The sequence below is a fragment of the Anarhichas minor genome, unplaced genomic scaffold (assembly GCF_050575085.1).
Source record: "Anarhichas minor isolate MPS153535 unplaced genomic scaffold, ASM5057508v1 ptg000067l, whole genome shotgun sequence".
Classification (NCBI taxonomy): Eukaryota; Metazoa; Chordata; class Actinopteri; order Perciformes; family Anarhichadidae; genus Anarhichas; species Anarhichas minor.
Window position 1 is genome coordinate 4653335 of NW_027466513.1, and position 15286 is coordinate 4668620.

Consider the following 15286-nt stretch of genomic DNA (forward strand, 5'->3'; position numbering starts at 1 on the left):
ACAGTAGATATCCTGATGCACACTCCATACCAGTTGGTGGCGGTTATGCACCAATCATTGTTTGCCAACCGCCAATAAACCTCAAAGAAGAAGAAGAAAGAAGATCTTATTTTGAAAACCGGATGTTGTCCCCCCACGTCCATCATTCCGCCAACTTCCGCTCGCTCCCGATCTGGTGTCCGTTTTTAATGCGTTCAATCATGAATTTCAGAATATAGGTGCGGTAAAGTTTCACAGTGTCGACGGACTTGACCGCAGTATGCAGACAGACAGACAGACAGACAAACAAACATATATATATAGCCTTGGTGGACAGACAGACAGACAGGCAGACAGACAGGTCCCAGCAGCGTCACAGCCCTGTGTGTTGGTTGGACCTAACGGTAGTTGCAGTGGAAGGTTCCATGCATGTCACCTTTTCACAGTAAACTGTCCATGAAATGCACAGTCTTGTGTAAGCACTACGAGGAGGCCTGTTTGGCAGTTTTACTGGTAAGCGAGCTTTATTTTTTATTTGTATTTATTTTAATTAATTATTCAAGCGAACGTCAGAAAGTGTAGCTAGCAAAAAGCTAACCCTAGCTATGATACAGCAGATAAGCCAATCTATAATGCTGGAGCTAAAATCGCTCCTTTAAGACATGAATATGCATATTGGTATGTGATTAACTTAAGGTAATAACTCTATTGTTATCTGCACATTATAGTGTCACGTCTGTGATTACGGTATTGTATGATTTTGCTAGCTGAGTGACGTGAGAGGAAAGTTAGCTTAACGTTAGCTAGCTAACATAAACAGCAGCATCATTTGACAATATTAACGGTTAATTGTTTTTTCCGCACGCGCTGGTAAAGGCTGCTGTTAACCGTTTCTTGTGTGATGTCATGTTTTTAAATTTTAGCCGTTGGTGATAATCACCATGTTTGCCGTTGGTGATAAACTGCCCTTCTAATCTGACACAACAAGCAGGTTAGCACAAAGCTAACTGTCTAATATCACCGGTGGTTAGCTAAGTTATTTATTTAAGTGCTAACAACTTCAGCTAAGATAAAAATGAAAAACAAATTAATTAATGCATTGGGCTGTGGCTGCAAGATGACTTGTCCAGTTAGCTTAGCTAGCTAGCTAACTGGACAGTTGGTACGATTACAATATGATTGGTCGGTTAGCAGCTAGCTAACCAGTAGAAACTAATATTTAAAAAGTAGAAACCAGTAGAAACTAATATTTAAAAAAATAGAAACCAGTAGAAATGAATATAAAAACCAGTAGAAATAATATAAAAAAAACAATAGAAACCAGTAGAAATTAATATTAAAAAACAATAGAAACCAGTAGAAATTAATATAAAAACCAGTAGAAATAATATAAAAAAACAATAGAAATCAGTAGAAATTAATATAAAAAAAGAAATCAGTAGAAACTAATATTAAAAAAAATAGAAACCAGTAGAAATTAATACAAAAAAATTGAAACCAGTAGAAGCTAATATAAAAATAGAAACCAGTAGAAATGAATCTAAAAAACAATAGAATAAAACAATATTGTTTACCTAAACAACTGCAATGTCAAAGATAAAATAAAATAATCCTTTATTAGTCCCGCTGTGGGGACATTTACAGGATTACAGCAGCATAGTGGAGTGTGTGTGTGTATATATATATATATATATATATATATACACACACACACACACACACACACACACACACACACACACAGGAAAGTGCAAACAAGAGACATAGAATAAACCCCAAAATAAAATCAAGTATTATAAATAAGTAAGAAAACAGTAAAGAATATTAAATAAGTAAAAAATCCACAATAACTAAAATAGGTATTAATATAGTTATTATTAATACACATTTGACTACAGTGCTGTTTTTCTACTACTAAATAATAATGAGTAATATTCATAATTTGCATTAAATCCCGTAATTGATTCTGATGATTGGTCGGTTAGCAGCTAGCTAGCTAGCTATCAGAATCAGCTTTATTGAATTTGACTCCGGTTTTCACATTGCTCTCAACGTACATACATGGAATATACAAATAAACAAGAAAAATATAAAATCAAGGACATTAAAGACAACAAAGTAACTAAGCATAAACAAACAACTACTATGTACAATATAAATATACATCGAAGAATATATATGAACATAAAGAACAATGGACAATGGATTTGGGATATTGGTGTAGAATGGTGGTAATAGTGCAAATGGAGGTGCAGTATTTCTTCACTTGTTCGTGAGAGTATCATGAACAATCACAACTACAATATGATTGTAAACAACTGCAGTGTTGAGCCTGTAGCCTCACCAGTGTGTCTGCAGAAAGTTGCTCACCTTCACTGTAAACTGGAGCAAAGCATTTAGCTGGATTACAAAATGTCAACGATAAACATGGTATTTGTTTATACAACAGGTATGATGGAAGAAGGTTATCTCATTTATATAGCACATACAAGCAGAGAGACATCCGGTGTATATGTGGAAATAAAGCAAGATTACAATTGGAAACGAGTTTAAACACAATCAAACACGGGTTGAACACACTTGAAAGCCCGAGAATAACGGTGGATTTTAAGGTGCATCTTAAAAGCATCAATAGACTCCACCTTTCTCCACGAACAGTGCACAGCCAGTTGGCCACATTGGGCGGATCCGATGGGTCTGGTGCTGTAAGGGCTGAGAGACTCTGAAGAATATGTAAGGGTGAGAACATGTAGGGATTTGTGTAAGGATGCAAGGATAGGAGTGAAGTGGTCACGTTTCTTGGACTTTGTTAGCGGGCAGCAGCGCTTTGACCCACACGTTACTCATCTTTACACCTGGCGTACCTCAACTTAAACCCAGAGGCAGTAAGGTTACCTACAGAGAACCCTTTCTAGATTGCAACTGGTGTCAAAAAGAAGCATGCCTTTAGTTTCCAGTTATGGATTCTTTGAAGCAGAGTTTGGACTCTGACCTGTTATGCACGGGTCAACATGTGTGTAGTGTTTACAATACAGACTGGAGCGAGGCTAGTCTGTAAATGTATGGCTAAACTTCACAAACGACTAAACATCATGAAATAGAATGTAATCAGTGTGCATATAAAATATTGGTACAAGTAATAATACAACTTTAAATCGCACGATAAAGCATTAAAAAAAAACTTTATTCAACCAGGCTAGTTTTCACTGAGAGCAGTGCTCTATTATCGGGCAGATTTAGATATTATTTTCTGTTTTGATATATATTAGGTCATATTTACATAGATTACCTCATCTGTGTTATTAGCACATAAGTCCATAATGTTTGTTTCTTCATCTTGATTCACGATATTATCCAGTGAAGAAGTGTTGAATGGATCAAGGTCTGTGCCAATTTTGCAAACTGGAAACTATTAATAACCTCAAACTGAAGATTATTGTGTTTTTCCCCAACATTTTAAATAGCGTTGAGAAAAGACAGCCTTTGCGAACACAAATTGCTGTTCACAAGCTTGATATTAACAATTTGTCTGATGTTTTCAGGACTGATGGCTCCAGAGTGACATGCCATGGCTCTGATGATCCCCCCGGTGAAGCTCAAATGGCTGGAGCACCTGAACAGCTCGTGGATCACGGAGGACAGCGAGTCGATCGCCACACGGGAGGGAGTGTCGGTGCTGTACACGAAGCTGCTGGTCAACAAAGAGGCCGTGCTGCTGCCCCAGCAGGTGCTGTGTCTGAAAGGGCCCCAGCTCCCGGACTTTGAGCGTGAATCCCTCTCCAGCGATGAGCAGGAGCACTACCTGGACGCGCTACTCAGCAGCCAGTTGGCCTTGGCCAAGATGGTCTGCTCCGACTCTCCCTTCGCTGCAGCCCTGCGCAAACGTGTGCTGGTGCTCCAGCGCATCTTCTACGCACTTTCCAACAAGTACCACGACAAAGGAAAGGTCAAGCAGCAGCAGCACTCTCCAGAGAACAACTCGGGCTCGGCCGATCTGCACTCTGTCAGCGAGCGGCCGCGCTCCAGCACGGACGCCCTCATCGAGATGGGCGTCCGCACGGGCCTCAGCCTTCTTTTTGCTCTGCTGCGCCAGAGCTGGATGATGCCTCCTCCACCCAGCCCCAGCGGAGGTGCCGGAGGCAACATAAACTTGTGTAACGATGTCATTCACACGGCCATCGACGTGGTCAGCTCCCTGCCGCCCCTCTCTCTGGCCAACGAGAGCAAGATCCCGCCAATGGGCCTGGACTGCCTGGCCCAGGTCACCACTTTCCTGAAGGGGGTAACCATGCCAAACTCTGGGGCGGACATTTTAGGGCGGCGGCTTGCCTCCGAGCTGCTGCTGGGGCTGGCCTCCCAGAGGGGCTCCCTGCGCTACCTGCTGGAGTGGATCGAGATGGCCTTGGCTGCATCAGCCCTGGTCAGTGCTATGGAGGAGAATAAGGTGCTACAGAACCAAGAAGGGCTCATCGGATATGATTGTTTCATGAACATCCTCATGCAGATGAGGCGCTCTTTGGTAAGTAAACATCAACACTGCTGGCAGATTGGAAGTGTGGTTTAATAACTCAAACCAGAACTGTTATAACTTCTGCTTAAACAAGGACTCAGTAGCCTCGGCAGCTTTACTTTGCTCATCCAACCACGTCTTTCTTGTCTCTATGGAAAACACTATAAACTAACAATAATTCATCCATCTGTATGCTTTATAGTGCAGCTATTATGATCTTAAGGGGTGATAACTGAAAACACTACTGACATTCTGCACCAACCAAATACAAACATGCTGGTAAATAAACAATGATGATGTCATAGGCTTTCAAACGAGTTATTTACGTTTTTTTCAAAGTTTTCGGGGTTGTCTGAAATGTATCACATGGTTTTTGGATTCCTATCAGATTTAAAGGTGCATAGGTTGTTTAACGTTTCCTTTTGGTGGTCTGTGACAAAGGCCCCCTGTTGAGTGTGATGATTGTAATTGTTTTGAAGTCATTATGGTCTGAACATTTATATATTTAAATGCGTTTCTTCTGTCTCAGGGCTCCTCAGCAGATCGCAGCCAGTGGAGAGAACCCACACGGACCACTGATGGCTTGTGCTCATTGTATGAGGCAGCACTCTGTCTCTTAGAAGAAGTAAGACATTTTAGAAGTATTCTACGTATCATTATACTCTAAATAATACACCTCAACATGCTTATTTAAAGGAGTGGATAGCCTTCACTTCGATCCATACGAGTAACTCCTGTAAGTTACCAGTCAAAAATATGTTGGAAGGAAAAGGGAGGAGATGTCATTTTAAGAAACTCGTCAGACACAAATGATTATTCAAACATGTCCGGAGCGGTTCTTAACTCGCGTCCTTTTCTTCCAGGTATGTCGAATGGCGTCGGACTACTCTCGCACCTGCGTCAGCCCAGACAGCATCCAGACCGGCGAGACGCCCGTGGTGTCTGAGACCTGTGAGGTCTACGTGTGGGGCAGTAACAGCAGCCACCAGCTGGTGGAGGGAACGCAGGAGAAGATCCTGCAGCCCAAGCTGGCCGCGAGCTTCGCCGACGCACAGACCGTAAGAGAACAACAGTTCACAAGTCTTCTGTAGAGCTGTGTGTCTGCACATGTTTAGAGAGGAAGCATCTGAAGCTTTCTGACACTGTGGTGGCTAGATTTTAAATTTAGCACATTTTAAAGTTAAACGCACCAATCTGGTTCCCTTTAGAGCAGAATTAAGAAGAACTTTGTGCTCTTGTAAACAATTTCACTTCTGCAATTTACTTGTTGTAGCATGGGATGGAATGTAACTTTGTACACGTTTTGAGGTACTTGTACTTAAGTATTTCCATTTTATGTAACTTTATACTTCTACTCCACTACATCTCAGAGGGAAATATTATACTTTTAATTTCATAACATTTATTAGACAGTATTAGTCACTAGTTTGGCTATTTTGCAGATTCATGTTCTTAACACAAAATATAAATAACCTTATGAACTATTATTAAGTAGTATATTATGAAGTATATAAAGTAGTTCAAATGAGCTTCACCAGCTGCAACATTAAAGTGATGAACACATTAATGCATCAATAATTATAATCCAATGATACATATAGTATTTGAGTGCATATTGAGTGTACTTTTACTTCTGGTACTTAAAGTGTATTTTGATGCTAATACTTTTACTTCAGGAACATTTTTAATGCAGGACGTTTAGTATTTTTACACTGCGTGCCAGTAAACATTTCTACCATAAACACATTGGTGGTATAAATATTAACCGTGATGACGCGGCACTAAGTCACAAAGCATGACCGAGGTAATTAATGTAAAAATGACCTCGGTTCAAAATTAAGTTAGCTATGTTTTGTCAAATGGGTTAAGTTTTAAGGGGGAAAATATTGTTTTTCTTCAGAGCATGAATTTTACTGATCAGCATGATCACAAAAAGAGCATTTCATAAACACGTGTGACATCATGCATTAACAGCACTGGTTCTCCCTTCAGCGGAACTACAGCTGTGTATCAAAACAATGTGACATGCTGTGTTAGACGGATCGATGGTATGAGACAATTATCTTACCCACATAACCTTTGTTCATCTGTTTATAATGTCAGGGGCCTCTCTGCAAGATGAAGTTGCACAAAATCATTTTTCCTAATGTGCTGCTGAATTTGCAGGAAATTAAATCAAATAATCATCAGAAACTAGCTCAGCCTGGTCTCTTGAAAACTGCCTTTTTCAATTGCATTTCCCAGATGACCTACTTAATTTAAGATACGTAACAAACATTTGTTTTAAGCCAAAGCAAGAACTTTTACTAAAGTATTTTTTTTCAGTATTTTTTGTTTTGTTTTGTGTCAGGTTGAAATTCACAACGTTAAAAATGTGTTTAAAACTGTAAATACGTTTCCCTCAAAAACATAATTGAGAAAGCAGTTCAGTTGTATGGGAACATCATTTCTTGGAGACCAGGTGTTGTATCCAGGCGGCAACCTCCAGGTCTATAAAGAGCCTTAAAGCTGCATTCTCTCTAGAGTCCACCAGGGGGCGACTCCTCTGGTTGTATAGAAGTCTATGAGAAAATGACTCTACTTCTCTCTTGATTTATTACCTCAGTAAACATTGTAAACATGAGTTTATGGTCTCAATCTCTAGTTTCAAGTCTTCTTCAATACAGCATGATGTTCATTTAGTACATTATGGTCCATTTAGAGTCAAACAGACCATAAAGCAGGGGATGCTTTAGGGCGGGGCTACACGGTGATTGACAGGTCTCTACCAGAGACGTATATGTTGCGTCTACGTCCAAATCATTCTTGCCAACAAGGTTAAATTAGTTTTAATATTTTAGTTAGTTAATGGAAATACTATTGTCAACAAAAGTGTTTGATCATAGCTTCTGTTGATGAAAACCAGTGTACTCCGTGTATTATTATAAAGCAGGGGATGCTTTAGGGGCGGGGCTACACAGTGATTGACAGGTCTCTACCAGAGACGTATACGGCGTCTCTACGTCACTCCTCCTCAGTCCAGATATGGTCACTTCCTGTTCACTGGTTGCAAAATAACCCACTCAGATTTCGATGGCCAAAATTCTGAAAAACCGTAGTCCACCAACCAATGAGACAACTACGCCCTTCACAGCTGTAGTTTAGCGCCACAGGATTTTACCACAGCGCTGGTCACTCACTCACTCACTCACTCACTCACTCACTCTCTCTCTCTGCAGATTGAGGCGGGCCAGTACTGCACTTTTGTGATCTCGTCCGATGGCTCCGTCCGGGCCTGCGGTAAAGGCAGCTACGGCCGTCTGGGCCTCGGAGACTCCAACAACCAGTCGACGCTCAAGAAGCTCACCTTTGAGCCCCACCGCGCCATCAAGAAGGTGTCGTCGTCCAAGGGCTCCGACGGCCACACGCTGGCCTTCACCACGGAGGGCGAGGTGTTCAGCTGGGGCGACGGTGACTACGGCAAACTGGGTCACGGGAACAGCTCAACACAGAAATACCCCAAACTGATCCAGGGGCCACTCCAGGGGAAGGTAGGGCTATTCTATTCACATGGTGCACATTATTTCATCTTTTAAATCCAGTAACCGATGATTAAGTCTGATGTGTGTCTGTTGTTCTGTGTCAGGTGGTGGTGTGTGTGTCTGCCGGCTACAGACACAGTGCTGCAGTCAGTGAGGATGGAGAGCTGTACACGTGGGGTGAAGGAGATTTTGGAAGATTAGGTAAGTTGCTGAACTCATTTAGGATCTCTTTTAATGTACGGCTGTTACTTTTAAGTAGTTCCCAGTACAACCGGGGGGATTGTCAACGCTCTTAGATTCTCTTCTTACTCTTCTCACTCATGGTTATAACTTTGTAACACTTTGTAACTTATTTTATTGTCTCGCTTTTTCTGCTTTGTCTGTCAAAGCACTTTGTAAACTCTGTTTCTGAAGTTGCTATATAAATAAAGTTATTATTATTATTAATAACCCCTCAAGCTAACTCTCGTTAACACGGTAAAACACCATGACGCACAACAATTTGTGACTCATAAATTTGTTTAACTAATAACTGGCCATTTACAAAGTTCCACTACTGCACGGCATTCTGGGTAACGCTGTAGCTGACAGCTAGTAGCATGTCTGTTGACAGATGGGAGCGGCTCCGTCGCTACCGCACAGAAAAGAGAGATGTGGTCCGTTTATAGATGCAAATATCTTAAAATATTTTATTTAGAAAAAGAAAGCTGTTGGTTTTCTAACTGATTTATTTATAAGTTATTTTATTTACTATTTTGCAGTTTGCACGATAATAATTGTTTACGTTCTGATTTCTTTATATTTGGAATGATTTTGTAATAATAATAATAATAATAATTATTATTATTATTATTATTAGTAATTAAAGCCTTCAGTATATACATGATGACATTAAATGTTTTAGTTTAGTTTAGTATTCTATGTACTCCTGACTGCAGAATGAGCCACCATGAACACATGAACCTGTAAAGGCCCAGTCATGACAGGAAGAAGTGCTGTGAACTAATACTGGAGAAAACAACCTCGTTCTGCTCTGTGTGCCGGATGCTCCGCGTGGACTTTTTTTAACCCTCCACTCAGACGAGCTAAATAAAACTCCACATTTGTAATTTCCGTGCGTAAGCAGTCTGACGTTTTCTTTCATTGTTTGGGGGGATGCAGGTCACGGTGACAGCAACAGCCGAAACATTCCTACCCTGGTTAAAGACATCAGTAACGTGGGAGAGGTGTCGTGTGGCAGCTCTCATACCATCGCTCTGTCCAAGGATGGACGCACCGTGTGGTCCTTCGGAGGAGGAGACAACGGTGAGGAAACCCTTCACCAAGACTTTGTTGTTAAACGTCATCAGTGATCTTGTAAATTGAATTTAAATTGGAGCCTTCACATAATTCTTGCAGTTTTGTCTTGTATTTCTTCAAATTGTACTACAGTGTGAGTACATGCTCTCATACAAGTGAAACCACGTGTTGTCCCGCAGGAAAACTCGGTCACGGTGATACCAATCGAGTCTACAAGCCAAAAGTAGTGGAAGCCCTGCAGGGAATGTTCATCAGGAAAGTGTGTGCAGGAAGCCAGTCGTCTCTCGCCTTAACCTCCACCGGACAGGTATGACAGCAGTCCTAAAGGGTTAACCAAGACGGGACAAAAGCCCGGTTTGTTGAGGAATAAATGAAGGCTCTTTGTCCCAAAGAGGGAATTTCATACTGCTGTTTATGCATTTCTGCTGACAGCCGGTTGGACGTTGACAGTGATGACTTGTTACGTAACGGAGCTCTTCTTTCTCAGGCTTTGTCTCAAAGATACAGTCTCACTGTTTTTACTCCTGGAGACCAAAATGAAATGATTTGCGATGTGAGCAGCGGAAGAACTCCTCTGCTGATGTTGATTGGTGCCACTTGTTCTTTAGGTGTACGCGTGGGGCTGCGGTGCTTGTCTGGGATGTGGTTCCTCTGAGGCCACAGCTCTCAGACCCAAACTGATCGAGGAGCTGGCTACCACCAGGGTGGTGGACATCTCTATCGGGGACAGTCACTGCCTGGCCCTGTCGCATGGTTTGTCTTTTGCTCTTCTCTTTCGGGAGCTTTTTGTCACAGTTTCTCTCTGTAGTCTTGATTTTCTCTGTAATATAAAAGTCCTGCAGCTCTATAGAAACAGAACAATCATGACTAGAAGTAGAGAGAACTAGAACATGTCTTTTGTGCAGAAGTTTCACGGATTTTTGTTGTCACATGATTGTTGGTCTCAGATGAATCAATCATGACTTCATAGTTTCACTGAGGAGCTCACAATTTAATGTTTTTTACAGAAAAAAGCAAAGCTTTATTTGTGGCGAGATTTTAAAGGAGACATGTAGAATAAAATGTTGTTGATGAAATTTCACAATTTTAAGCTTTGTTTCGGTTTCTTTTTCAGACGGAAGTGTTTGTCGCACATGATGTGTTCAAGGGCCGTCAGAAAGACGATAATGGTGTTTTTTTTTACAGCTGGCTGTGATAAACGGTGTAGTTTCTGCGATTGTTTAGAGGAAACATGCTTTTCAGTCCCGCTGGCGGGTTTTGGGGATTCAGAGGGTCGGTAACTCTGAGCAGCTGCTGCTGCATTAAAACACGTTAGCATGGTGTCGGGGATCAATGTGGCTGAACATGCTAAATCCACGGCCTCTTGTCAAGTCACAGTGTGATCATGATTTTATGTTTGTTAAACAAGTGACAGAGCTGTCGCAAGTAGCGTGATGTAATAGCAAAATACATAGACCCTGTTTGTTTAGGCTAATGCTTAACTGAAGCTAGACCGTATATTTCAGATCAGTGTAGTACAGATTCTATATCTAATCTTGTATTACTTCTCCAGACAATGAAGTGTACGCATGGGGCAACAACTCCATGGGCCAGTGTGGCCAGGGGAACTCCACGGGGCCGATCACCAAACCCAAGAAGGTGGTGGGTCTGGACGGAGTCGCTATTCAGCAGATCTCAGCCGGAACGTCCCACAGCCTGGCGTGGACCGCCCTGCCCAGAGACAGGTCAGCTCAACATCAGAGTAACTGCTGTAGCGACGGTAGCATTGAACATAAACATAGCCACACAGGGAGGGGAGGGGGGGGGGGGGGGTTTGATAGGATTGCACAATATAGGTCAAAGGTCAGTGACTGCACGTGAAATGGCAGCAGTTTTTTTTTCCTTCTGTGTGATGTTAATGTCATGTTGACTGTGTTACTGACGTAAAGTACAGAGTGTCTCAGTGAGTCTTAAGGAGGTTAGATCTTGATAAACATGCAGTTCTTTTAGATGAAAGTCACTCTGTCTCCTAATGTGTAAAAGTTATAAATATAATAAGAGATGATATAGTCAAAACATTATAAACACCATGTCAACGGTACATCAGTGTTATGAAAAAAAAATCTGATAATCTTTTAAAGTAAAGTGTTAAATGTTCGAGAAAAACCAAATTAACAAGAAAAAAATGTAATATTCTCTGAGATTGAGCTCTCAAATTAGTGAGAAAAAAAATCTGAATGTTTGACTTTGCAATGTTGGATTAAACTCCATCACACCACAGTGGAGTACCACACATGTACTGATCCAATGTTTATGATAATATTGTGATTCCTTTTGATAAATCTGATGAGGTCATTACCGGAGGAACAATACGCAGCGTCTGTGGTGTGATGATGTCGATTCAACCTTCAAAGTAAAGTGATGAGATTTCTTGACAAAAAAAAAAACAGGAAACCACATTGCCAACTCTCGCATGTGTCACATTTATTTTGATATGCAGTGTTCACAGGAAGTGCATTCTTTAGATAGATCGGTAGAAAACTAACATTCATTAGAAAACAGGAGTAAGGCAGAGCTTTGTTGAAGTGGTTTTGAGGCACGGCATCGATTCTACACATAAAGTTCAGTTAACGTTTCATCACGACGAGCACGACTAACCCGACGTTATTCCTGCTGGTTTAAATCAGTGGAGAAATGCTTCAAGCTTCATCAGTTTAGTGGACAAAGTGTTTGAATGACAACAACAGCATGTCCCTCCAGAGCTTTGATGTTTGACATTCATTCCACTGGAGCACCTATGAAGCACTAGAGCTCTTCATATTCATATTAATATTAATATATGAATACTTACTCCCTGTGGCTCTGTAGGCAGGTGGTGGCTTGGCACAGGCCCTACTGTGTCGACCTGGAGGAAAGCACCTTCTCCCACTTGCGCTCCTTCCTCGAGCGCTACTGCGACGGCATCAACAGTGAAGTCCCTCCTCTTCCGTTCCCCTCATCCAGGTAAACACACACGGCCACCATCACTGCACTGACCGGTGTGGAGAAAACACAGAGAAATAACCGTGTATAATTAAGCACCTCCTCTCCAGGAAAGAGGGTTGTTATTATCAGATTCACGGTTAATTACTAACATCTCTATTTAAAATGACAAATCTGCTCTTTTGATTCACAGAGTATGATTGTAAAGGAAAACATATTGATAGAAGAATTACATGTTCACACAAAGGCTGTGATATGTGTAAATAATTAACAAATTATTTAACTATAGCACGTTTTTTTTTTTTTGTCTTTGAGCTTTTTGGGCGTTAACTTTAGTAACAATGGTCTGAAATGACATAAAGTTGCATAGTTAAGTAAAAAAACTAAGGACACCTTAATTACCCTCCAGTAGCATGAGAAGCTTGATATTGGGCTCTATGTGGTACCAGAGACGTCGGATGATTGTTTGTGACAAGTTCAAAATATATATATATATATATATATAGTTTACTGGATTGTTTTAAGTCTCTCGTCTCTTTTTTATCTTGTTTTTAACTTTTTTGTTTTTTTAAGTCTGTGATTTTTACGTGTGAAACTTTCACACCGTCATCTTGGCAATAAGATTCAATAGTCGTGGCTAAAATTAAATACATTTAAAAAAATGTATTTGCAGGGAGCATCATAACTTCCTCAAGCTGTGCCTTCGGCTTTTGTCCAATCATCTGGCTCTGGCTCTGGCCGGGGGCGTGGCCACCAGTATCTTAGGTCGGCAGGCCAGACCCCTGAGGAACCTGCTCTTCAGACTGATGGACTCCTCAGTGCCTGACGAGATTCAGGAGGTAAGAAGATGCAGGGGGGGGGGGATTATCAGCATAGTAAAGACCAAGATAGATAGTAGAAATAATAAAACAGAGACACTTTGTGAACAAACACAACATATTTAGGATGAAGTTCTCACTTAAAGAAACACTGAGCTGCAGCAGCATCTCTGTCACCTTTTCCATGCCTGTAATTAAAGCTGTTTTATTCTATTTTATCTGAATCGTCACTCCTCAGCTGTTCTCTTGTGTATGTAATCATTGAGATTAGCTCAGTGGACATTAAAGAGACAGTAGTGATGTTTAGAAGTGTGTTTGTATGAGGTTCTTCTCCAGAGTCACAGTTCTACTACAGTAGTTTATAGAAACACACAAATCAATGTTCTGCTGAGGACGTATTCCAGACTCCTAACAGAATCTATTGCAGTTTAAGTGAACGCTATATTTAGAATGTCTTCCCCTCTTTACCTTGCTGTCAGATTGCTGACACAAATGAACCAACAGATAGAGGCAGTGATAGACCAGCCACTCCTGTGATCTGTGAGGTAGAACGACTGGAGTCTGGTGTCTTTAAAGAGAGCGTAGAACGGCTTCACTTCTCTGTTCCCTTGTTTATTTTGTGTGACTTTGGTGAATCCGAACCAGCCAAAGTCACAGAATAACACAAACTGATCTTAATTTATTTAAGTGTCTACACATACACTGATGATGGAAAAGTACTTCATGCAACCCTACTTCAAAACATCCAAACAGTACTTTCTTAACATGTCAACAAACTCTGGATCTGTTGCCCCACCTGAAGCTTTGTGTTGTGTGTGTGTTGTGTGTGTGTTGTGTGTGTCCCCATCAGGCGGTGATCGAGACTCTGTCGGTGGGGGCGACCATGCTGCTGCCTCCGCTGAGAGAGAGGATGGAGCTCCTTCACTCCTTGCTGCCTCAGGGCCCTGACAGATGGGAGAGTCTCTCCAAAGGACAGGTACGCTATGCTTCCTGATACACACACCTGTCAGGATCCATGACTCTGGATGCATGTGTAGAGTTTTATTTTCTGAACTCCAGTGGAGACGTATATGCTTAAAACTGAGCACTTTTTTTATACATTAATCTCATTGTTAGACATTAAAAGCCGGTCACAGCCGCTGGTTTACATTAATGTACTTGAGGTTTGTGTAGATTAACAAATGGTTGGTTGATGGCTCACGTTGTGGTGTTGGTGGAGTAAAAGGCTGGTTTGGTTCCTCTAAGTGGTCAGCCGGTTAGCTTAGCGTGTTTCTGGCTAAGTTTAGCGGCTGTAGCCTGACGTTGATGTAGAGATATAAAAGTGATATCGATCGTATCAGTTAACTCTTGGCAAGAAAGCAAATTTAGTGTCTTTTCCAAAATATCAAACCGTTCCTTTAAAAGTACAAATTTGCTGTTAATTTATGGAACATTTCTGCACATGCAAAAAATGTGCAGTTACCTCAACAATTAAAAACCTAGTGTTTCATGAAATATGACTAAATCAGAAGAGCTGTGATAACCGCCGCCGAGGCTAGCTTGTTGACTGCACATTGGACTATTTCCCCTCAGTATGAACCTCCATGTTTACCAGTTTAACACCGAGTGCTGTTTGTCGGCTTGTTTTTTCTGTCTAGGTCAGCAGTCTCATTTTAAACGTGTGTGTTTTTGTGCCACAGAGGATGCAGCTCGACATAATCCTGACCAGCCTCCAGGACCACACCCACGTGGCCTCGCTCCTGGGCTACAGCTCTCCGGCCGACGGGCCCGAGGGGCTCTGCTCCGGCCCGGGCTTCGCGGCCGCCCCGGACCCGACGTACAGCGACACGGCGGGACACCCTGACACCCACCTGGCCGAGATCCTCATGAAGACGCTGCTCAGGAACCTGGGCTTCTATACCGTGAGTAGATGTTTGCTGCAGCTCTTATCGGAGAGTTCGCTCTTATTGATTTCAGTGTGTGTGCCGCTCGATAACAAACCATTATCTGAGAGATCATTAACGATCTGTTTGGAATAGACCAAGGCAGACGTTACTCAGGAAGGAAGTGCTGTTGTTTCACCCTCTCCATCTCCCTCATTGCTCCTCTTAATACTAGAGTGCTGGAGGTGGAGCATGACGCATATATAATCCTTGTTTATCATCACCTGCAGTGGCTTGTTCCTGTGCCTCGTTCTCTAAAGACGGCTTTTATTGATT

General features: G+C 41.7%; 1 protein-coding gene across 8 annotated transcripts in view; it reads left to right on the forward strand.

The window, feature by feature from the left end:
• The first annotated feature begins 148 nt into the window (after positions 1-148).
• Positions 149-15286, forward strand: part of LOC142934202 (putative E3 ubiquitin-protein ligase HERC1) — a 69174-nt gene continuing 54036 nt past the window's right edge. For 7 of the 8 annotated variants that reach the window (XM_076078665.1, XM_076078666.1, XM_076078670.1 and 4 more), the window contains exons 1-14: positions 151-492; positions 3522-4498; positions 5019-5114; positions 5353-5547; positions 7708-8019; positions 8115-8211; positions 9172-9315; positions 9489-9616; positions 9918-10062; positions 10862-11033; positions 12157-12291; positions 12944-13109; positions 13939-14064; positions 14768-14989. In XM_076078665.1, the coding sequence (XP_075934780.1) occupies positions 3548-4498; positions 5019-5114; positions 5353-5547; positions 7708-8019; positions 8115-8211; positions 9172-9315; positions 9489-9616; positions 9918-10062; positions 10862-11033; positions 12157-12291; positions 12944-13109; positions 13939-14064; positions 14768-14989 (2889 nt within the window). In that variant the 5' untranslated portion in view covers positions 151-492; positions 3522-3547. Of the gene's footprint in view, positions 493-3521; positions 4499-5018; positions 5115-5352; positions 5548-7707; positions 8020-8114; positions 8212-9171; positions 9316-9488; positions 9617-9917; positions 10063-10861; positions 11034-12156; positions 12292-12943; positions 13110-13938; positions 14065-14767; positions 14990-15286 lie in introns of all 8 variants that reach the window. The other variant, XR_012947692.1, reaches the window with a different exon arrangement.